Source organism: Heliangelus exortis, chromosome Z (genome assembly GCF_036169615.1).
Source record: "Heliangelus exortis chromosome Z, bHelExo1.hap1, whole genome shotgun sequence".
Classification (NCBI taxonomy): Eukaryota; Metazoa; Chordata; class Aves; order Apodiformes; family Trochilidae; genus Heliangelus; species Heliangelus exortis.
In genome coordinates, this window is record NC_092454.1 from 11,959,886 (window position 1) to 11,985,167 (window position 25,282).

At 38.9% G+C, this 25,282-nt stretch overlaps 2 protein-coding genes across 4 annotated transcripts in view; one reads left to right on the forward strand and one right to left on the reverse strand.

The window, feature by feature from the left end:
- The window catches only part of TARS1 (threonyl-tRNA synthetase 1), an 88,353-nt gene that overhangs the window by 46,271 nt on the left and 16,800 nt on the right, over nucleotides 1-25,282 (forward strand). The gene's annotated exons all lie outside the window — the stretch shown is intronic.
- ADAMTS12 (ADAM metallopeptidase with thrombospondin type 1 motif 12) overlaps nucleotides 1-25,282 on the reverse strand; it is a 163,984-nt gene that overhangs the window by 13,555 nt on the left and 125,147 nt on the right. For all 3 annotated transcript variants that reach the window (XM_071731745.1, XM_071731744.1, XM_071731746.1), the window contains 5 exons: nucleotides 21,837-22,081; nucleotides 20,307-20,448; nucleotides 10,838-10,964; nucleotides 5,163-5,373; nucleotides 1,655-2,800 (listed from right to left, as the gene is read on the reverse strand). In XM_071731745.1, coding sequence (XP_071587846.1) covers nucleotides 1,655-2,800; nucleotides 5,163-5,373; nucleotides 10,838-10,964; nucleotides 20,307-20,448; nucleotides 21,837-22,081 — 1,871 coding nt within the window. The remainder of the gene's footprint in view (nucleotides 1-1,654; nucleotides 2,801-5,162; nucleotides 5,374-10,837; nucleotides 10,965-20,306; nucleotides 20,449-21,836; nucleotides 22,082-25,282) is intronic.

A 25,282-nucleotide genomic window follows, 5' to 3' on the forward strand; every position in this document is an offset into this window, starting at 1 on the left:
GGTAGATGCAACAGTCTTGACCTATCAAAAAACAGACACACAGGTAAATAAAAAGAGCAAAAATAACAAAAGAGCAAAAATAAGAAAACTGTAGTCTAACAATTAATTAAAAGTAATAATAAGAAAAGGTTTTGTGAATGTTAGAATCAAGGTGTGAGGAGGAAATACGAAACTCTCATTTTATGAGAAAGATAACAGCTGAGTTATTTACAGAATCATAGAATGGCTGAGGTTGGAAAGGACCTCTTGATGTCATGCTGTTCAACCTCCTTGTTCAATCAGCAAGTGTCACCTAGAGCCAGTTGCTCAAGAGCATGGCTTCAGAATATCTCCAAAGATATAGGTTCCACATATTCTCTGATTCACCACCTTGTATTCTTCAAACTTGAAAAAAAAAGTTAACTATGCCAGGCCTTAGAAAATTAATTTTAAAATTTTAAAGGTTGAATGAGAATAGTGAAAGATTACTAAACCATTAAAGAATAGTGAATTAAATTAGATGCATTAAGTATCCTTGGATTGATTTCATCAGTTCTGTAAAACCAAAATGAATCATTTTTGAACTGTTAAAAATTATTTTTTTTTAAATCGATGTGGAAGTCTGAGAGGACTACAGAAAATATCTTTCAAGATATTGCTAGGAAAAGAAAATGGCAGGTCTGTGGACTAGAGGAACACTTCACCTACCTTTACCTCACAATAGCAAATTATTAAACAATTAAATAAAAAAGGTAAATGCTAACAAAGATGATAAAGCAATAAAACACCCCACATGGACCTATGTAGAAATAATTATTCACGTCAATCTAATATCAGGTCTCTGAGCAACCTGATGTAGTTGAAAATGTCCCTATTCATTACAGAGAGGTTAAACTAGATGACCTTTAAAGATCTCTTCCAACCCAAATCATTCTATGACTCTACCATCCTCTTCTGACAGGGGTACTAGACAACTGAAAACAGACTGAAACAAACTGAAATCTTAGAGGACGCAATCTGAATTGAAAAATTCGTAGAAATGAACAGTTACTTTATCACTGTCAATGGATGTGCCAAAATGAACTTCTTAATTTCAAATACTAATGAAATTCAATCAAAACAGGTGATACTGTTCTATAATACTCTCAAAAGCTCTGCCTTTTATTTGAGTAAATGAAACAAGTACCTGCCATCTGAAAACTCTTTTAAGGTGTAAAGCATCTAGAAGATACCTGCTCTGAAAGAGGATGACTTCTCCCAGATTTCCCTGATCCCTGATCACTACTGAATGGTTTTAATACTTGGGTAGCTTCTATTCCACAGGAGCAGTATCAGTTGCAGCATCTCCTATGGCCTCAGAAAAAAAGCCTAACTATTTTTTGTATATTGCTATTGAGTTTAATTTATCAGTACCCAGTACCAGGCTTTCTGACAATTGGGTTTCTGTGCTGTTACATTACTGTGTCCTGAGATAATCTTTTGTCCAATGTTTTTGTCAAAAAAAACATAGTATATAATCCGTTATGTAAGCTATCTAAAATTAGATATTCCTGTTCACCAATTTTTTACCAATGTTCATTTGAGACAAACACGACAAACTCAGAAGCTTTATTTCCTTAGCAGTGGTTTAGAGAGCTGTTCATACTCTACTTCTCATGAATTAAAGATTACTTACCTCACTCCAGTTGCCTACTATCCAGTAGGCATCAGCAGGCATATTGTTGGTTGTTACAAGGTGGCTGTTTGATGTGGCATTTGTTATCTCCCCCTTAGATGTTGCATTTTGGTTCCTGAGAACATGTTTGAGAGCTACTGATGGTGTACTGGAGGTCATGACATCAAGTAGCTTCATTTCTCTTCTGCTGTCAGTCTGGTCCCTTGGTACATGACCAAACACTGTGGTCATTACTGTAACAGGTGCTTCTTGTGTAGTTAATTCTACAACAGGTACATGAACTTGAAGACTGATATGGTTTGCTGTTGGAAATGCCAGGCCTTGTGCTGCTTTGTTAACAGGAAGAAGGGTAGAAGGTTCTTGGTGATGAGACCCAGGGGTAGGCTGAGAAGTCACACTCTTATTTTTCAGGACAGGAGGGCTGGTGTCTGGGGTTGTGCTTGTGGGTCTGATTTCAGGTGTGAGTTCTGTGCTGTCAAGGATATCAAGCGGCTTCTCACTGCCTCCAACTGACCCATCAATGTCCTCAGATTCTTCACTTAAGTAATCATATCTGGAAGTTATTTCTGGACTGCTGGTAAAAGAGAAGACTGGAGTGTCCTCACTTCTTTGCACCTCACTTTCTACAGTAGAATCTGGCTCTCTTTCAGAAATATTTTCAGCATGCCTTATAATTTCAGTACTTAAGGCATTATGGAAAGGCCATGAAGTAGTATTTTGGTGTGAACTATTTTCAGCAGAAACAGATGGATAATTGTAAATATCACCTGGTCCAGCAAAATTCTTGTGTAATGTTTTGTTGCCTTTTTCTTCTTTTTCTGAGACATTATCCAAACCAAAGGATGTAGGCAAAGAGGAAGTTACCTTTTCAAGCTTGGGTGATTTTGTTGTTGTATGGGACCTTGGGCTTGGTATGGGTATTCTGTGAGGAGGACTCCGCTTGGGATTAGAGATTGTTTTTCTGATTATGATCTTTCCTCTTTTTGGTGCTAGTGGAGGTATCCAAAATCTTCCAGCAGAAGGACATTGCTGGAGACCACACAGGGCCTTAGAGTTTGGTCTTTTGGAAACATCACATGGCTCATCACTATTTTTCGCACAAGTTACATTACGATTCCTTATTCCACCACCACAAGTAACTGTGCACTGCAAAAGAAAAAGAATGTAACTCCTCTCTTCATGCTGTTGCACATATCCATAAAAATAAGTATCAAGTGACATCTAGTTATAATAAAGAAACATCATCATAAATAATCAGTAACAAAGTTTTTCCTGGGCCCTTCATTCTGGTCACATTCTGCTATCATGGAGCTCCTTCCAAGTTTTAAAGCATTAAATGCCAGTTTGGGGAAACATCAGTGAAAAAAAGGGCTACATGATGAAGACAAAATATGAAAGTAATATGCTAGAATTTTATTTATTCATTGAATCCCAGAAGTTGTTTAGCCAATAGCTTTTCCACAGAGGTTATAAAAAACAGATTAAAAAGTTGTAATAAAAAAATATATCCAATTGGCTCAGTGCTGGCTGCTTACAGTGCCACACACCCATGGTGATCATCCATGCAGCTCACAGATCCTTGTTGACTTTATGAAATGGATGTTTCATTCAGTCTCAGTGCAACCACTACACGATGCCAGGGATGCTAGCACGTCTGTCCTAAATTACAGACTACTGACAGTAATTAACCTTTCTGGCTTCTATTTAAATGAGAAAAGTGCTGTGTACAAAGGGTGCTGGAAGCTAAGGAGACGCAGCTCTTCTGTGATATTCTTCATTCTAATCCCTACAGACACAGTCATGCCTTCAGCAGCTGTCCCTCCACTGAAGACTTCTTGAAATTTCAAGACTGGTTTGAGGTACTAATGTTGGATGACTGGTTTGGTATGAATGCAGATGTTACATACAACTGTACAGAAGATTAGGATGCAATGTAGCCTGATCATCTAATTGAGCTGGATTAAGGCAGGTTCTCAACATGAATGGATGAACACTGCTATTACCAGCACTTTAAACCCCCTGGAATGTCTTTTTAGAGAAACGCCTTGTGTTACTGGGGCTCTCTCTGTTGCTAACACAAAAAAAAAAAAAAAAAAGAAAAATACCTTCATCTCTGCAGCAACAGGAGACAGAAGGAAAGCAGAGTAACCTCAGAGTAGTAAGTTCATTAGCTATATGTCTGTCCTACTGGACCTTCCAGCTGTATAGCACATATGAAGTAATCAAAGCTATGCAAGTTTACATCAGCTGCATTTTGACCTCTGAAGTTATTTTGTTAAGTATTTTGCTTAATGAGGATGATAGCAACCATTAACATTACGTTGTTGCTTACACAGAAATACAGTGAACTCATTTTGTCAGACTTTGCCACTTGGATGATTCAGACTGGCATACGTGTGAGTTAAAAGGAAGATTCAACTACATTAACTTTTGGGGATAATGGCTGTCTTACAGAATTAAATCTCTGAAAATCTCTGCTTTAGATTACAACCACATACTAAAAAGAGATTTCAGAATAGCTACAACACTCTATCCTCATTATCTTCCTGCTTAAGTACATTAAGTTTATAAGATACACAGTGGTTTTCTACAAGCCAGATAAGTTCAGAGCAAGTAATAGTTTTACTTGTGTAAAATCTCCCTCACATTCACTAATAAAGCACATTGGGCAGCTACAAGTTTTGTGACAACCCTGCCATTTGTGCGAGAGAAATAGTCTGTCCCACACTCTTTCCCCAATTTCTACAGGTTTAGAAATTGATTTTAGTCAGTAGCTTGCAAATAGAATACAATTGCATAGGAGCACAAGCTATATTCTGTAATGGCATGACATTTCAAGATAATTCTAATTGTACTGCTAGCCATAAAACCACAGCCTATTTTTCACAGGAAGTTAAAACAATCAACATTCAGTGATAATGGTTTGTGAGTAACATAAAATGAATTAATACTGTAGCAAAATTCTATTAGTTCATTAGCTGAATCTGCTCCCAAAACTAATAGTGAGTTTGGTAAAAAAGAAGAAGAAGAATATAGAAGGGAGAGGAGTTTTCAAAAAGGAACTAGACCACACTATACTGGACTTCAGAGTGATACTAGAAAAAGACTGCATGCTGTGACAAACAGTGGAAGTTATGAATGCAAGAGTTATGAATGCAAAAGTCTTCTGACTAGGCCTATAGACATGACACAGATCCTCACCCCATCTGTTCCACAGCAGTAATGAGTGTTACACAGATTTTTAGCATGCAAGCATGCTCCATTATACAGGCCCAAAAGCTCAGCAAACCAAACCCCAAGAAACAGTTAAAATGCAAGATAATCTGAGGTCTTTAGCAAGCAGGGCAGATTTTTTTCTTCTGCACAAAGCATTTAAGAATACACAAGAATAAAAAAAAAATATTTAGAACAAGGCAAAAAAGCAAACAATTGATTCTCTCTGCTGGCTAGAATAGGTAATTTTGAAAAAAACCCTCAACATTCAGTATGACAGTCGACATGAGTTTACCTCAGTCCAGTTGCTCACTGTCCAGTCAGAGGGACACAAGACATCTCTGTTGCATGACAGATGGGTCTTTGGTTTAAGCAGGTGCTGGCAGGCTGTGACAGCCAGAGCCTGCTCATCAGATCCCATGGTCTGGATGCAAAGAACAGTTCTCTTCTTCTGGCCTGTTGGGCCACATGTTGTTGAACATTTCTGCCATTCTCCTGCCCACCATCTGAAAACCAGGTCGGGCAAGAAACATCAGATAGCAATGCATCACAGACACAAAGAATGCCAGAGACTACAAGAAGGAGTAATTTAAATTCGGGGTTTGGATACATGCTTTTCATATTAAGTCCAGAACACTTGAGCCTTTGCATCTGCCATGTTTTCCAGTACCAGCCAGTCACTGAAAGATGCTGATCCTCAGGCAGCAGTAGGCACTGAATATTATGGTTCTACAATACTAGCTAGCAAGTTTAGTAATCTACTTACTCAGTCCTATTGTTTATCTGCTTATTACATTCCTCATTACATTACCTCATTACAAAAAGAGGCATTCTCATTATAAATGAGAATCACTGGAGGGTCTGTAATGACAGCACAGAGGTGGAGAGGGTCCTCTCACACATGACTATGCAGCCAGTAGTGTACAACTGCTCGAACTGACCCTGTGTTACCTTCAGAAGGGGAAGCAGCAAGGCACACAGTACCAAAACCCAGGCTTTCTAGAGCTACCCTGCATGCACCCAGGTGGGATCAGTCCCCTGCAGTGTTATACCTCTGGGTCTAGTCTCAGGGCTGCACAAGGTTAGAATTTTTTGTACTTGTTCCCTTATGAAGTAAAAATGAGCCCCTTCTGTGTCTCTCTCCTGATTAAAGATTGTCTTCCACAGTGTGCTGTGGAATGTTCCACCAAATGAAAGACAAATGTTTCCTCAAGTGCAGTATTTTCCAGTGCAGACCACCTCAGCAACAAGAGCCATCCCCTTTATACCAGTTTTCCTTAGCCTTGCTCCAGCTTCATCCACCTCGTTCTTCTCATGCTGACCCAGGGTGGATCAGCTATGTACACACTTGCCTTCCATTATAAGAAAGGAGAGCAGAAACTATTTGAGAAGTACTGGCATGAGCTGCATAAATGTATCTAAAGATTTAGCCTTATACTTTAAAGGAAAAAATAAGTAAGTCTTTCCTTCCAGTTTAGAGCACTGAAGCCAAGAACATATCTCTAGGATGCTATGTAAAAAATCTGGCTCCACTGTGAAGTCTAAGCCACAAAAGCTCCTAGACAATATTACTTGTTCCTGAAATTTGAAGCAGATCACGACCAAGCCTTATGCTGAAAAAACCCACAAGGATATATTTAGAAAACACTTTTCTAGACAGAAAGGTAAAAAAATTGGTTATGGCTTACAACCTACACCATTCTATTTTGTTTTTCCCTTTTAAGGTTAATGACCTTCAGCAAAGCAACCCCATTCTAATGAACACAACAAAATTCAACATCCAGTTTTATAACAGTTTTTGCTCTTTGCTTTGTCTCCATCTTACTGTGGTTTTGGCTTCTTCATTTTGCTGACAATCTCTCCCTTTTCTGTGTAATTTCCATGTTCCATTTCTGTTTCCTGATTAATTTATTCTTGAGTTACAAATGAGCTGTCACTGATATGGAATTAATATATTAATATCAGTGCCGAATACTTCTAATAACTGAAAAAAAAATACCCAGAGCAATCGAGCTACAAACAGAGCTCATTTGTGCAACCATCTGGTCTTCTCTGGGGCAACTACATGTACCTTCTTGCTCTTCAGCTATGTATACACACCACATTTCCCTTTAAGCTAACCTTGAAGGCCTCTGTGGCTTGAAGGGTTTTACTACATGTTCTAGAATGCAGCCTGTTGCCACCACAACCCTGTGCGAGGCCTCTGGACATTACTATAACGAAAGAACAAATTATTATTATTATTCTTATCCTTCTGCTTTTCTGTGAATTGTTTCTTGCTCTTCCATGCTTCTGCAAACAATGGAGGAAAACTAACAAATGGTCAAAGAGAAAAAGCAAGCACAGCTCAGTGGAACACAGCAATAAAAAAAAAAAAACCCAAAAAGAAAAAAATACATTATTGCAACACGAATCAAGCCATTTCAGGGTTGTTTTTATCTGCTGCTGCATCTTCTTTCCAACTTTATCATTGCTAGTATCTTGTAAATTGATGACAATTCTGCACAAATGAAACTTCAAGTATGTGAATTTTAATGGAACCAGATCACAAATTTCAAGATACAGATATAATCTGACACCCGCTCCTTCATAATTTTCAAATATTTGCAGGTTTCAATACTAAACTCCTAGCCATAAAGAACCAGAGCTTACTACAGAAAATATCTTGATCAGAAGTAATGATGCACAACTAACTTTTGTCCATAGAACACTTTTTAAAAGTCATGAAAGAAAGTAAGGTGCCCCGAAGTTAGGAAATCCAAGAATTGAGATTTTATCCTATTACACCTTCACTGTCAATCTTAAATTACACTTACTCATACAACTTCTTATATTGAGTTCTTCCTCAGTGAATGCATGTAACAGATTGTACTGGTGTGCCAAGTGCTTATTTGCCTGGTACTGTATTTACCACACACAGTTCAAAAAAACTTGCTCTGACTAAATGTTTAGTTTTATCAGTAACTGGAGTTTTTGATGGTGCATTTTCTTATTTCCACTCAAGCATGAGAAATACAGCATGGAAGCACATGGACTCATGTCTCTTCATGGTCCTCACTGAGGTTTTCCAGACTGCGGCAACCCAGCTGAAAGGGAAGAAAGTCAAAGCAAGGGTGGCAGAACATCTACCACCCATTTGTCTGTTCTGGTACAGGATGCCCCAAATAAGGTCCTGGACTACTCAGAAGGGAGCAGCACTTGAGTGACTCCTTTGCTAAACTTTTATCTCAGAGCTTCTGCTGTCTCCTCACACTACAGAGGCATAACCAGAACTGGAGATGACTGCTGAGCACACATCTGGAACTACCATGGAAATTTGAGATCCGGGTTGAGATGACCAAGCTGTAAGCTAATGGATGGAGGACACTGCCAGAAAGATTTAACTTTGGAGAGGTTATAATCAAAGCCTTCTTTAGATAACACATACAGAGAGATGCTTAGCAAAGAAAAGAATATGGGGAAGAAAATTAGTAGGCAGCTGTGCTGATTGCAGTGACAGACTGGGGAAAATAGTGGAAAATGAAGCCTGATGGGAGCAGATGTGAAATAATTTTTCCTACCTCTGTTTTCTGATGGCACTTACCATGCCAGCAACAGAATAGTTCACAAATATAAATGCATCACCTGGTCCCTGCAAAGTGACAGGACTTGCTCTCTACAGGCAGCCATAGCATGGAAAGACTAAGTTAACAAACAAACAAATAAAATGTACGATTTGGGTAATTAATTTGTGTGAGCACTAATTTTGCCGAGCTGGTTGAGATAGAGAGCAGCCTATATGCAGATAACATAACCTCAATTAGTTTTCAGCTTTGCTCTCCTGGAACAGAGGCAGGGAGCCAAACTGATTCTCTCAGATGCATTCAGCTGCCTTAAATAAGATCTATCTCTTCCTCCCAGGCTGAGTTTTGAGTGTCTCGAAACAATTAATGTGGGGCCCAGCAGCCTAGCCTGTTATACAAACATAATCTATACCTAGGTGATGTGTGCTGAACAGGGTGTGGATCCTGTTGAAAAACTAAAAGCACAGGATTCTGGAACCAAGGTTTGCTATATTCAAGGCTGAATGGTCCTTCTCTCCCACCATATCATGTTACACCTATGTAAAGACTGCCTTCTATCACTATGCATTTGTATGGCATCAGGCACAGCAGATACAGAGCATTTTCACTTTGTGTATTACAACAGAAACAAGATTTCCTATTCTTATTACACTTTTGGAATCTACTAAGCAGTCTGGAAGTAGAACAATACAGTAACAGCAGAAAAAACCCCAGGAGATCTCAAAGTACTTTTAAAATAATCTGTGGTGACTACCCCACAGAGGGTAGTCAGGTTAAAAAGACTCTAGGCAATTTTCTTTGTAGGGGAGGGCAAAAAATTTATTCACAACACTGTAAGCAGTTAAAATTTTACTTGTTTTCCTCAAGTAGATTAATTTGATTTTTATCATTAACACCTACAGAGCTAAATATCTGCCCAGTAAAGAAACATACATCTGGAAATTATATTTCATAGCACAACTGTGAAAAAAAATTGGGCATTTATGCTACAGTCTCGTTGTACTCCTGCTAAGCAATAAAATTCAACTTCTCCATAAGTGGTTGTATGACATTTAAGCTTCCAACTGTTCAGCCATCTTTTGTCCTGACTCAACATGGCATATGTACATTGCAACACTTTAAATATATTATTTGTTTTGCTTTAGATTCTTTTAGTGGAAAGTGTGGGAAAAATAAATGTAGACCAATTCAGCTAGCAAACAAGAATGTTCAGACTTGGACTTCTCAGAAGCCTATCATTTAAACAGTTTATTATTAACTTCCTGAAATGGATTAATGAGATAAGATCAGGCTTCTAAGAGTCACAAACATTACAGTAATATTATTCCTTGCCTGTAGCTACTGTTTAATAAATTATCTAACTCTGATTTAGTAGTCTAATAGCTAGTTTCACTGTAGAATTGTAGTAGTTTTCCATCAGTTGGGATTTAGCAGATCATAGGAGGGAGGATTATACAAGAGAACACTCTCTGCTTTAGGTAGGAAGTTCCTATAAAAACAGCTCACTGTTGGGAAGCACAAGACCATCTAACAATTTCAGTCCTGTGGCTGCAGATTTAACTAAAAGCCCCCTGCACAGTTGTGTTTAACAGCACTGTCATCAACTGCAGCACAGAATTTAGCCACCTTTCTACAGAATATTTGGTCTTCAGCAGCTCCACATGAACACCCAGTTTTCCTGTGTCATGCTGTGTGGGACCATCTAACCTTCCTGAAACATTCAGATTTTCTTTATAACCAAACCAAGAAACTACCCTGAATTCTTGCATTTCAGATGAGGATGTGTAACCATCTGCCTGGATGAGTGAAGACACATATGCCAGAGAAAGTAATACCAACTAAAACCCAAGCTGTGAGTACAGCCTGGAACAGAGACCAGATCTACAAAATTAAGGGCTTGGGAATGATTGAGAGGGCTGTCACCACTGCCATGTATTCAATAGAAGAGTCTGGGGCCACCAAGCCAAGCTAGTTAGACCCACATTCAAAATAATTAAAATGATGTGGTGCCTCACACAATAGGTATAAAAGCTTGCAGAGGAAGCTGTGTATGAGAGAAGTTCTACAAACTTGCAGGGGTGGGCTGGAAGAGAGGTCCATTGGAGGTTACTAATTAGACTAGACTTTAAAACCTTTGGAAATGCTTCCACCATTTGGAAGCTGGAAGAGTACTAGAAAGAGATATAATTTATGCTTGCATTATCTTCACTCTTTCTTAGGCATATTTGCCCTTCTATGAGCCAGAACAGTAAGTTAGAAAGCCCTTTCATCAAACTGCTCCAGTCACTCTTCTGTTATTAAGAGCTCTCACCATGGAAGGCTGCAGATGCTACACTAACCTGGTGTTAGAATCAATACTTTCCTTTGATTAAGGCTGCGTGATCAGAGCCCGTCTAGTATCCATTACCTGGGTGGACAGTCCTTTTCATAGCATTTCTTCTGTCGTCCATTTGGCTGTGTTGCTGGATCACAGAAGGAGTTTTTGATTGCTCCTCTTCCCTTCCGCATGCAGAGGGCAACCTGGCGCCGCACCCCTACCAGAGAAAGAGACACAAAAATTAACCATACCTGGGAATGATGGCTGGGAATGAGCCTGGGAGAGATTCTCTAGCACACCGAGTACATACTGGTCATGCTCCTCCTCCCAGAATACATTAACATATACATTAATACATTCCACTGCTGGAAGTCACAGAATCATGGAATTGTTTTGTTTAGAAAAGATCCTTAAGATCATCAAGTCCAACTGCAAACCCACCACTGCCAAGTCCACCACTAAGCCCTGCACCCAAGTACCACATCTACTTGTCTCTGAAATGCCTCCGGGGATGGTGGCTCAACCACTTCCCTGGGCAGTCTTGTCCAGTGCCTAACAAGGGCACTTTTAGGGAAAAGACTGATCCTAATACATAATCTAAGCCTCCCCTGGCACAAAATGAGGCCATTTTCTCACTATGTTGCTTGTTACTTAGGAGAAGAAAACAGTACTCAGCTGTCAACAACCTCCTTTTATTTAATTGTAGAGAGTGGTATCTCCCCTCAGACTCCTTTTCTACAGAGTAAACAACTGAAGTTCCCTCAGATGGTCCTTGTAAAACTTGTCCTCCAAAACTAAGCTTTGAGGAGCACCACTTACCACCATCTGCCAGCAAGATTTAACTCCATTCACCACAACTCTTTGAGGACAGACATCTAGCTGGTTTTTCACCCAAAAAAATATATACTCATCTAAGCCAAGTCAGTTCTGCTGAATTTCTGGGCTAAACCAGGACTAAGTGACCTTTCATCAAGCTGAAAAGGCATGAATCAGAACTCTTTTAGACCAGGTAACATACCAGAAAGCACCTTCCTTAATCTCAGTTTAGTTGTCATCTTCAGAATAGGCTCCTACAGGCCCTAAAAAAGGTTTTAAGGACTAGGAATGGCTCTTGGATTACTCATTGGCAAAAGTTAATACAGAAGCATCAGGGTATTCACAGCAATTTTTGCTGATCTTTCATTTATACTTCTGGGAAGGCTGTTTGAACTAGATACAAACTGGGCCCTGTTACCAGATACAAAACTAGAGCCCTGTGACTCTTAGTTCTGAATTCCACTTTTAAGAAGTTTTGTTATACATCTTGATCAAAAATGATGATGCCATAATACAAGTTTTTTTCTCTAAATAACTAATACACCGCATGCAACACAAGAGGCAAAGCACAGCAGTGACAGAAGACACAGAGGCATGTCCTACAGACAATCTGGGTTACATACAAACAGTTCTACTTGCAAAAACATCCATATATTTAACAGAAAGAACCCTGAACCAAAACACTGCACTACCCTAGTGCAAACCTAAAGAAAACAAACTTTCCAGAGTCCTGCCTTCCACACAGTTCTGTGGTAATTTGAGCTATGTCCTGTGCTGCAAACCGAGTCTAAAAATAAGTATGGCAGTATTACATTTTTAAAGGTTGCACCTAGACTAATAGAAGCATTAAAATAGTGACAATAGGCCCCCCAAAATCACAAGAACTTAAAAGACTGAAGAAACCTTGCTTATTAACTCTTGTTTAATTATTGAGCTACTGATTTACAACAATTAATATGCAGACAGTGGGCTACTGCATATTTATGACTTTTATCCTTCTCCAGGGAAGCAAAGGGATTAACAGCACTGTTTCTATAATGTCAGCCATAAGTGTTGGCTTACTTAGCTGAACATTTAGGAATCAAGCTTTTCCTTGCCTTACACCTCCTAATAACTAGTGTGGGAAACTGTCTGGAAGATAAGAACAAAATAATACCTGGGAAATATGAAAATATTACTCTATAGAACATACACTTATTTTTCTCTCTACAACAATTCCCCTATGTATATGAATTAAAATATGTTTCACTAAAATTTCATTTCATATCACTTTAAATTATTTTATGGCATTCTTTTCTTTTTCCTCTCCAAAATTTAACAATCTACTTATAAAAATAGACACATAAAAATTAGAATGCTAATACAAGGAAATCCAAAGCTAGTAACAGTGGTAACTCTTGTTGGGAGAACAGAGCATGGACTCGATATGTGAAGGTGAGGTTGCAATCAGATAGTACTGAAAAGGACTCCACAGAACAAGGAAATAAAAAAACTTCCTGTCTATATTTGGGTCTTTTCATAGAAGCATATGGAAACCTGTATCTAATTTTTATAGCACCTTAAGGCACTGGTTCTGTGACTGTATGAGGAAATGCTAGGAAAGCCTTGTGGATGAGATATATAAGACAATTAATGATAATAGAAGAGGATTTGATGGCCAAATCTTCTTTAGTTTACAGATGAAGGGTGATTTCCTTGAACAAAGATTAGTTTCACCTAGAAGGGAGTGACTTCAGAGACTGCAGCCTTGTGCTCCCATTAATTTTCTTGGCTCAGGCATCTGAGCTCCAGGGTACATGTGGAAGTAGCTGCCTGACTGTGGGGTGGCTGGACATTTCTCTCTCCTTTCCCTAAGAGATTTCCAGCATCAGGAAGCTTTCCAGTTCAGTGCAGTGAACACTGCTCTGTTTTATGCTATGAAAAATTTAACAGAAACAGTTAGCAACCTTCATGCTTTCACAGAAAGATGTTTCTGTCCCTTTCATCATCATGATATGTTGGTTACAAATGCAAATAAAAGGATTATTTTGCTTTGATATAATTTTTTGTCATTCCATTTGCTGTAATTCACTTTAAAACCACTATAAACCTTTGTAACCTTGTAAACCTTTGCTTTGAGGCTGTTCATGATCATAAAATATTTGCTGGTCACTGATATCAATAAACTAATTTATTCATATGAACATTATGGAAGCTATATGAATGCCAACCATAGTTTCAAAATCTGGAAAGTTATGTGGTAGAATTCTATATATAAAGAAGCCACAAATGCACGTTTTTTTATCATGACTGTGTATAGTTCAGTTCCAAAGTACACAGGAATCCTATATGTATATATTGACACACATTTACCTATGAAGGTGTACATATAGTGATATAAACAGTTTTTTCTTTCAGCTTGAGCAAGTTCAAATAGAAGCACTGCAAAAGCAGAAAACAAGTCACCTCATATTGATCCCGCCCTACCAAACATTTCCACAGCTTCCTAACTTAAATGTGTAATATTCTATTTGTCACAGATTAAAAATTCTAAACAGACTTCAAAACACAGTAAAACTCAGCATTATTTCCACCTGGCTCTGAGGGAGAAGCTGTTCTCCTCCCTTCACTTCTTCCCTCTGGCCTCAGTGCTAACAAGTCCATGCGGGCAACTGTTTTGCATACACAAAGATGCTGGCTTTATTCATCAGGACATTGGTTCCGTGGTCATAATCCCACTGCAAAGATCTTTTTTTCCTCTGGAGTGGGAACACCCCACTCCTTTCTACTCACCTCAGCAGTCATTGCAATGTAGCCCTTCCCACACTCATATTTCCTTACACAGAAGTGTACCATCTCAGATCTGCCAAATAAAAAATCTTACAAATATTCCTGAGGATAAAAATCCAAAACAATGAAAAATAATCCAAAAATGTGAACAGTCAAAAGAATGGTCTTGATTTCATTGACTACTCAAAGATAGCTTTTACCTTGCTGTGCCACTTCATCCCTAACACAGGATATTTGAGATAAGAGATCAAACCATTCAGCTCCCAAATGTCACTTAGTTTGAAAGACTCTAATTGAAAATCAGTTGGATGTGGAAGGTTTTTGAATCAGAGATTAGAAATCTGTTGGCTGCACAGCTCTTAGTTTGGGAAAAATTAAGGCTGAGAACAACAGAAATGAAGGACCAGAAGCAACATACAAAATGCCTATGCAAAAACATGTAACTGTCACAGTTGTACATGAACAACTGCATAACAACCAGCACAACCAAGAAAAGGTGACAGGTAACATTAGTGGGAGGCTCTCTCCTGAGCAGCACAAACACCTGTTTGCCCACATGACACACTCTACAGAGGTGTGCTGCTTACTGGGCACTCCTATCAGGAATGTTGCTAGGAAACTACCAAACCTTTAACAGTCCACTGACTATTATCCACTGCTGAAGTTTCATCTGGGCACTAGTGTTACAGCCAGGAGCAGTCTGAGGAGTATAAGGAAGGACTGCAGAGCTCTGGGAGCAGCAGTACACAGGAGCACAGGCTGTGATTGCTCCACAGTCCTCCCTGTCAGCAAGGTTTTTCAAAGGGTCATTTGTACCTAGTGAATAAACGAATGGTTACACAAGTAGTGCCACAGTGAGTGTTTTGGCTGCTTACTAATTCTGAGAAACCTGGTCTACTGGGAGTTGATGGGAAAAAGGGAAGAAATCTGTCAGAAAAGGGTAAGAACACCTTCAGTTAAAGGTTTGCCAAGCTGGGGAAGGATTTAAACTAAAGCTGTGAAGGGAAGAGAATCTCAATCCATCCCATTTCTACCAGTTTGAGGCCAGTCCTACCAACATATATTCCAGGCCCAGAGCTTGGAAATGGATCACTGGTCAGCAGGAGAGTACCTGAAGAGCAGCACAAAGGAATACCAGGGAGTAAATGAGCTTCATTAGAGGCCCAACTTAAATGCCTCTAGGGATAAAGAAGAGGAGTTAAAGATGTTCATTCCTGCAAGGCTATGATCTTTCAGTAATCATGGATGGGATGGCTCCTATGACTGGAGTACTGGAATGGAAGGACAGAAGCTTTTTAGGAAGGACAGGCAGGGGAGATGAGGAGGGGCTGTCCCCATCTATAGCAATGATCATGTGCAGTGCATGAAGCTGTTTAACATCTTGTGTTGACAATGTCATGGACAGTGGAACTGAATGCACTAGTGCTGGTTGATGAGAAGCTCAACATGAGCCAGAAATGTGTGCTTGCTGCCCCAAAAGCCAACTGTATCCTGGGCTGCATCAAAAGAAGCGTGGCCAGCAGGTTGAGGGAGGTGATTCTCCACCTTTACTCTGCTCTTGTGAAACCCCATTAGGAATACTGTGTCCATTTCTGGAGCCCCCAACACAGGAAGGCCAAAGAGCTCTTGGACCAGGTCCAGGGAAAGGCCACAGCGATGATCAGAGTGATGGACCACCTCTCCTCTCAGTAGTGAAAGGGGTCAAAAGAGTTGGGGTTGTTCAGCCTGGAAAAGATAAGGCTCCAGAAAGACCATAATTGTCTCACAGTAATTGAAGGTGCTACAGGAAAGCTGGGGAGGGACTTTTTACAAGGGTGCGTAGCAATAGAACAAGGGGGAACAGTTTAAAACTTAAAGAGATTTAGGTTTGATATTGGGACAAAATTGTTTCCTGTGTGGGTGGTGAGACCCTGGCACAGGTTGCTCAGTAAAGTTGTGGATACCCCATCCTTGGAAGTGTTCAAGGCCAGGCTGGTTGGGGCTTTGAGCAAACTGGTCTAGTGGGAGGTGTCCCTGCCCATGGGAGAGGGGCTGGAACCAGATGGTTCCAACCCAAACCATTCAACGATTCTGTGTACGCAAGAGCAAAACTTTACATTCTTGGTGTTATAAAACTATATCCATAATACTGAAGGAAAATTCAGAGACCTTTTTTTCCCTAAAATTAGTGCTACAAGTTTAAAACTACAGTTCAGGAACACCTGGAAGTGATTTTTCGAAGTAGCCCTAAAAACAATTGAGAAGGATTTAGAGGGCACGTAACTTTTTTCCAAAAAAATCTACAGTGAAGTCCTCTTGAAATTTTTTCTGATGTTATTAACTGATGTTACCAATGGAGATCACCTAGTATTCTCCCTTAATTGCAGCTGTGCTGTGCTTTGCTTCTTGCTATGTTCCATCTCTGAGAAACACAATTAAAGCCTTTAAATAGGGATGAAGGATTTATACTTGTAGCTTCTAATTGACCATTACACGAAGAAAGAATAATGGGTAGTTGGTCTAGAAAAAAAATCCTCAGTGCGGCATTTAAATTAATCTTTTAAAAAAGCTTAAGAGCTTTACATGTTCTCTTGACAGCAGGCGCTGGAGGGAGCATGCAGCAGTTTGCAGGACACTGTCCAGTGTGCACACATACACATAGCTTTCTGCATAAAAAGAAAGGCAGGCAAAGAGTCACACTGTCCTGCAGTGAGTACAGAGCAAAGCATTGCTATGAATTATCCCCTTCAGCATTTGTTTGCCACGAAAAGGTTTGTCCTGTGATTACTGAACTATTTTCTACATTGCACTACATTGCAAATGGCAGTAGGTCACTTTTTTTTATTGCAAGTTGGCCAAGAGAACAGAAGTCTAGTTAAGAACCAATATTCTCCCACTGGCTGTAGCTGTCAAAGTTAGCTTAATAGTTCACTTTCTTGTCCTCCCTTTTATCCTGAAAACCACTTATTTAACAGATGGCAACTACAAACTTCCTTGAAGGCTATTTGATTAATAGCTTTTGTTTAAATACATGCAACCTCTCTTATCTCTTTGACTCCCACTGGAGGCTTGTCTTCAGGAAGACTTGTCATGTAGCACATCGATAGCAGAAGATCATCTTGCCTACCTCAATTCACTTTATCTTACAAACTTTTCGAAACTATTCAGATGCCTGAGATTTGGTACGACAGGCCTGCTGCAGGCAAAGGTAGTAAATTCTGAATCTAAGAAAAGTTCAGATAAAATCAGTCTCATCATTCACAGGCAGAAGTCTCTGCTGTGAAGTCAGAGAAGGGCGATGCTTAATCCAGCAGCATTGAGAACATTCAGTTCTACCTTTATTCCGCCTCCTGGTCCTGAACTGAACTCAGAGGGGATCAAACCACAACAATGAATAATGATGTGAGGCTTCCTGTTCTAGGTCAACAATCAGTACTATCCCTGATATGTGTAGCAAGACTTTTGAGTTTCTCCAAATAAGATTGGAAAGTTTTTCTAATGTTTTCCAAATACATTTTCCCTGATTGTACACGTTTGGGTTTGCTTGTTTTTTTAATGCAGCAAATCTGCAGGTAATTTTGCAGATGTGCTTTTGCTCTAATCATCTGGGTATAAGCCTGCTATACTACTGCATGAGCATCGTGCTTAGGAAGACCATGCAGCTCAGATTCAGTGCCAAGCTTATACAACAGCAGAACAACTCGTCCACATTCAGACAGAGAACAGATTAAGCATCAGGTACCTGCAGAAAACTGCAAAGAAACTGTGATATATAATCTCCTCTAATTCAAGTGATGTGTTGAAGCTGAGTGCCAATGCTTTCCTTTCTTTCTGGGCAGGGAATAAGTGACAATTCACCAACTGCATCATATATTAGCAGACTACATCCTCCATTAAGCCTGTTCTGTTACTTTTATTAATTATGTATATCAGATGAAAGAAAGCAAAGGGCCCACTCTTTTCCTTTCTCCTGTCCATGGAGGAATGCAGAGTGACCTTTTTGAGCTGTGATGCACCTCTTGGTTCCCCTACAAACTCCCGTCATTAAGGGCACAATTTTGCTTGAAACATGTAATTTGTACTTACGCAAAGAAAAAGACAATGAGCTGAAGAAATATTTATTAAGACCCCAAAGACAGTAAATATGGGAAGCCACTTATTAAATAAAAACTGGAAAAAAACCCATATCCTGCAGTTCACTGTTTAAGTAATCCATGTGGCAGTTAGAAATCAAAGACAATCACACAGTTCTTTAGCCAGAGGGTTATAATTTACTTAGTGAGAAACAGTTCTGGGAAAAGCGCATGTGATGTAAATAAAACCAAAACAATATAATAAACAGTCTCAGTAACACTTCCCCCCTTTTTTTTGCTGTCATGCTAATTGTTTCATTCAATATTACTCACTGCTAGGTATCAGAACTAAAATGTACATTATGCAATTAAGCGGAACACTTGTTTTAGGTACCTATTTAAAGAAAAAGTTTTCAAGGTTTTTTTCTGCTAACCGGGAAGCCCATGTGCTGAGAGACACTTTTCAAAAAAACCCCAAACAAACAAACAAACAAAACCCACAAAAAAACAAAAAAACCAAAAAAACCAAAAAACCCACCGTCAAAAAAGCCCCTGAGCCACCCAGAACCCCAACAAACCAAACACAACTATTTGCAAAAAATATATTTGGATGCATAAACATCTCTGTAATATATCCATATATATAAAAGTATGGTTGGATATACCTAAGTGTTATTGGGATGGAGGAATTTACATTATTCTTCTAAAAATCTTCTTTTAATCTTCTAAAATTAAGGCCACACCATGTCCTCTGTTTGAATCACAGAAAACACATTGTTTTAGTGTCTTCCCTGACAGGAATGTTCAAAAAATTTTTACTTCAGCAATCATCTCCGCTTCTAGACTTTGAACTAAATTTGTTACAACATTTGTTTTGCCTTTTTCTTTTCTTCTGGCAAGCAGTTAAAAAACAGAATAATGATCAAAAGATACCATCAGTAATACCCGAGCATTAGCAAGAGAAAAGGCTTGTTTCATGTTGTCTGTCCAGTAGCTGTAACATTTATCTTCCACTGTTCTATACAGTTTTCATACAGAAGGCCAACGAACAAAGTTCCCTTCCTATCTTCAAGAATCTTCTTCTGCCCAGTGAAGCTCACAAACACATTCAGGCAGAAGGTTTCACTCTTTCCCGCCCCGGATGCAGACTTCTTTCACACACAACATTTTTCTGGTATTTTAAAAAATATTATCACACAGGATGGATAAAAAACTTTAATTTTGTAAAGAAGCCCTCAGTTTTTTATCATTATCATCGTCTTACTGCAAGCATTACCTTTATCTTTCTGATACGTTAACTACTTCTAAGAAAGTTTTCCTGACATTGTTTTCTGTGTGTTACCAAAGACAATCTTCTGGACCTGCTGTTAGATCAAGCTGACATTTTGTTTGTCTGGTTTTAATTAGTGCACAGGACTACAGTATAACTGCAACTATTCCCAAGCCACTACTGAGAGTGGCAAAGGCCACTCAAATCACTCAAGAGTGATTTAAATAAAGTAAATTCCAAGAAATGTGCAAGAAGCACTTAAATGTCAAGGTAAGACAGAAATAAAGAATATTTTTTTGTATTCAAAATACTGGAAAGACTCAGTAGGGAAAGAAGAGTAAGTCATAAAAGAGTCTTGCTTATTGTGAATAATATTGACACAAACTATGGGGAAAAATACAGTTTTTCATTGGTTTACTAAGGCTGAGAGTTCCAGTGCCTGTGTTACAGAAACCTTTTTGCCTTAAGTGATTTAATAACATTTTATTTTAGAGCCAAATTACATTATTGTAACCATGTGATCTGGTTACTTCTTAAATGGAGATTTAAAAACCTTACCTCTTTGAAAATGCTGGCTGGCTAACTTAAAGTAAAGATGAGATTTGCTAATAATGAAGACAAACAGTAACAGAAAAAGGATGAGATGAATTACCTCTTCCGCAGGTAACACTGCAGGCTGTCCAGTCTCCATACTGCCAAAAATACTCTAGCTCTCCAATCTCATTCTCATTACTTTCTTCTTTTCGTACAGTATATTCATACTTGATTCCAGGGTTAGTTTCTTGAAAAAGTAGCTGGGAAAGGAGTGTGGTTTATTTAATTACTTATAATTTTAATAATCTACTGGCCCAAATCTTTCAAAACATTTCATTTCAAATCATGTTTCAAAACATGAAAATAGAGGAATCAATGAGGTTTAGAGCAGCTCATTTTGGGGCCTACTACCAGTTCAGGAAAGCAGACTAGCAAAATGTCCATTTTTGCGCTGACAGGGGCATATGAGTACCTTTCTAAGAAACTGTTGTTTGCCACGTGCTTTCACAAACATAGTGGTAGTAAGTGGGTCAACATAATTGGTATCCTTCTGACTGTATGAAAAGATAATGTGAGATCCATCCAAGGGACTGCCAAATGCACTGCTGATTAAGAGCTATTGCCTATAGTAATTATAAATTATAATGTCCCTACCCTTGTGAAACAATGTTACAAAACAATCATTAGGTTAGAAAACTACAGACTATTCAGACACTGCTTTAGTATTATTTACTTAGTGCTTCTGGATTAAGAAGGAAAATTCCAATTGAGAAAAAGCACTCAGGAAATTTATTGTTTAGCTGGTGAGACAGAGGAAAGAAAAATATCATCATGTGATAAAATACTTCAGCTATGTACTTCTACTCTTCCTCCTAAATGCACATTAGATGTGCCTTCTCACCAGACATGCAAAATGTAAAAGTGGATCCCATCAAACCCTAATGCTTCTTTTAATTGCACAGTAGATACACAGGCAAACAAGCCAGGCAATATACATTCAGGGAAGAAATGGGCAATTTATTTGCAGAATTAACTGAAAGTAATTACATTTAAATTAGAATCTTTAGCAACATAAAAGAAACAAAAGGGAACAACCTCAGTGGATGCTAAGTAGACCCATTTCACTTTATTAATCCAGCTACTGACCTAATATACAATCCATCTACCTAATGCTGGATTTTCTTCCTCAATATAAAAAGCCACAACTGCCAGCCTTCCCCAGCTCACAGTGTTTGTTCATGACCTGACATCAGCTTCCTTTTTGTGATAGTTACCTTTCATCTGGGTCTGGTTCACACCACAGCATTCTGTTGCTCTAAGGTGGCACAAGAGACAAGTGAAGTTTAGGCGAAGGACTGACCAGCTACAGGTGGCATTACCCCTATCCTAGTGGCAGCACTGGATTAAACCATCCCTTAGGAGTCATCAGACTATGACATTGGACATCTGTTTTCAGCCAGGCTGAACAAGCATCTTAAGCAAGGTGTTTATTTCCCTCCAGAACAGCTCAGCTAATTTTTGCAAGTCAGCATGCTGATACAGTGGTTTATATACAAATATACGCATTTTTTCAGACTCAGTTTCAGAGCCCCAGCACACTCTACTGGCACTCAAACCCAGCAAGTTCTGCTAGTGATCCCCTATTTACCTGAATCCATATTGATTCATTAGTGGGTCCTGGAGCAGTCAGATTTTCTAGATCCCCGGTTCTGTCATACTGAAATATCGTGCCTGCCACTTTGTATTCACCATTCCACTGGATGATAAAGCCTCCATTCAGGTAATATTTTTCTGGGTCTTTGCTTCGCACAGCAAGGAAATTTCCTGCTTCTGCAACTTCCATGACTTTGATTCCCCTTGCACCTTTTGGAATTAGCCCAATATCAACATATCCTAAGAGAGAAGAAATATACACGGAGGTGAACAGCCAGAAAAAAAATCTTGCATTTTACTTCTGTATAAGACCATTAAAATATCTCTTTTTCTTGATAATGTATAGAAATGTGCTATCACAGAGTTTGAATTTCAGTTCATTAAAAGTGTAATGTTCCAAGCCAGGGTTCCAAGTTCCAGTTTAAGTCAAGGAATACAAATACAAATTCTACCTAGGCAATGACAGTGGCATTTAGAAAGAATACAGAGGTGAATGCTTTTCTGAGCTGCATTAGGGATATCTACTCTACACAATTAACATCTACAAATTAACATCAGTATCTCCATAACCATACACAAGGCCTCTGGTATAGTGCAATGTCAGAAATCTGGAGAAATGTCAGGCAGTCCCAGAAAGTTAAGCCTGTTGTGGGAAAGGACTTCTCAATTTGCAATGAATGTTTTAATCTGTAAAATACAGGTATATACATGATTAGATAGACTAACTAAAATATTCTGAACATTATTCAAACGCTTCAAATTACTATGATCAGTCAAACATATTTCTATAAACAACTGATTTTCATAAGGAATTTCAACAGCTCTTCATGTACAAGTTATATATAAAGAGATTTTGTGTCTGTTAAGAATTAACCCAGAGAATCTATTATAGAATTTTGTTTGCACCACAGGCAGTATATGACATCAGTCTTTGTGCTTCTCACCTTAAAGGGAACTGCTATTGCTACTGCTACAGAACTGTAAAAATAGGAAGTTCACATAGAAATTTGAACACAAACTCAGGTTGCTTTCTTTCTACTGCTCCTGACTGGGCTTTACAAATTGGATAGGTAACAGCTCTACAATCAGGTGCCCTGTGAACATGAGCTGCTGCTTGTGCTGGTGACATCAAGACTGGGACATATGTGTTTCTGCATTCTCATCACACACTGCTGAGGTCATTAATTAAATTCTGAGACTCACATTCCATTCACACTTCTTGTGAAATAAGCTTACCACCTCTGATTAGTCACTCACATGTGTGAGATGAAACCACTGGGATACTAAGCAATCTTCAGCACCAATGCTTTCCACCTACCAGAAGTAGTTACTCGCCATACAACAACCTGCTGTCATAAATAAATGCCCCACAGTCTTTAATATCTGAATTTTCTTTGCAGCTCTTTTGTGGGGTGATGAAGTTTTGGCTGTAATGTCGTATGTCTAATTCAGACCCTTTCTCATTATATTAACAATACATAATTATATATCTCTCCCTATATATATATTTAAAATTACTAATGCAGATGAGGGAGATTTTTCTGGATGTTTTCAAGGTTCCAAGGCTGTGTAAATTCAGATTTTTCAGTCTTCCATAAGAGAAGGGAGTAACAAAATCTGGAGGATTACTGAATAACTTCTTTCATAGGAAATCAGTGGCCTATGTCTATTTCAAGTAACCATGGACTAATAATTCTCCCAATTCATTCGGTATAGAGAAGAAGTGTTACAAACACAGTGTGTGATCGTGTAACTAAAGATCTGATTAAATGACATACTCACAAGTGGGCCAAATTAACACAGCATGGAAAATCTTAATTGTGTCATGTCCTGAAAGCTAAGCTTTGCAATGTTGGTGTCCTTTTCCTGTAGTGTTTTGTTTTGTTTTTTTTTTTCAGATGTAATTAAAGTAACATTTTTCAAAATACAAAGTTAAAAACCAGTAAGACATAAATTTTTTTGTAACATAAAAATCTGTATCCTATCAAGCTTTTGCATAATTATTTTGCCTGAATTACTTGCTGTTGTTCTTAAACCTGATTTTAAATATATTACAACGGCATGGTGATAAATGTAACCACTTTGCCAGACCCCTTCTCCCTGGCCCTCCCCTCTTTGACTAGCTAATTAGCCCACGATTTCCCATAACCTCACCCTAATTCCCAATCAATGTTATCTGCTTTTGAAAGCAAAGCTCAGCACAGCAAGCTTTTGAGTTTGTCACTCAGCATAATAAACATTTTGTTTAAAAATGATGTGGATGGTGTTTCTATAACTGTTTATGGTTACACAGTTTCATCTGATAAGGATCAAGAGATTTGATTGAGTAAGAGTCACAATGCCATCTGTCTTCATTAAATTCTAGCACATGCACACTGTGGGTGCTACCACACATCCATTAAATGGCAGCTCTCAGATGCTAATAATCTTTCCCTTTTTAACTCAAATTAAATCCATATGTTCCTAACCTGGAAGAGCATACAAAATGAATTTACTCCTGCAAGCCTTGTTGTAGGGACAGCTCTTCCAGGGCTGAAGAGCTTGTTTCTCTTTTCCCATTGCTGTGAGAGAGGAGTAGCTCCACTCAGGTGGTGATCCCAGTGTTGCCAATGCAGTGAGCAGCCATTATGGCTATTTCTGTTTATTACAACAGCTTCCATCCTGCTTTCCAACTTGCTGTATCAGCAAGCTTCTCCCTCTTAAAAATACACGTCCCTGAGATATGAAACAGGACAGACTCCCAGTGGCCTATCAGGTCTCAGGTCAAGGTATGGGTGCACACAGCCTCCACACAGTATAGAGGGGGAGAACTGCAGTGTGTGATGGAAACAGGAAAAAAACTACGGTCCAGAGACAGTCTCCTAAAAATGAGGATCCAAGAGACCTCCCAGTCTCTCAGATGCATATTTGCATCATGCCCATGCCCATATTCCACCTCAGGGCTAGGTTCAGGCATGTGCCAGATCTCTCTCTGCACTTTGGTTGTGTGAAAAAGAAACAGAAGTAGCAGGGTCACAATGGCACAAAACGATTCAGTCCCTGCCAGCTTGGTTGGGAGATAATGGGATCAGGATAAAACTCCACATTAGAGCCAGTACAATAACAGTTTCCTTTCTTTTCCATCACTTTGCTAAAATTCCGCAGTTCACGAGTGACATACACTTATTCTTGCCTTCTGACAGGCAGAGTTAGACACCTCCACCCTTACTGTACAATCCCTCATTTCCCACTTTCCAAAAATGTGCATGTTGAAGCCTTTCTACCACAAGAGTTCAGCTGAAGAAACCTAAATTGTTTTTAGACTACCCTCCTGAAAACCAGGTACAGACCAAGTATTTGCAAATATTAGTGCCAACAGCTGAGACCATTTGTGTACATCAGATCTCAGATTTGTTTTCCATTCAAAACTCTAATGGAATCCATCACAAGATGATGCTGGCA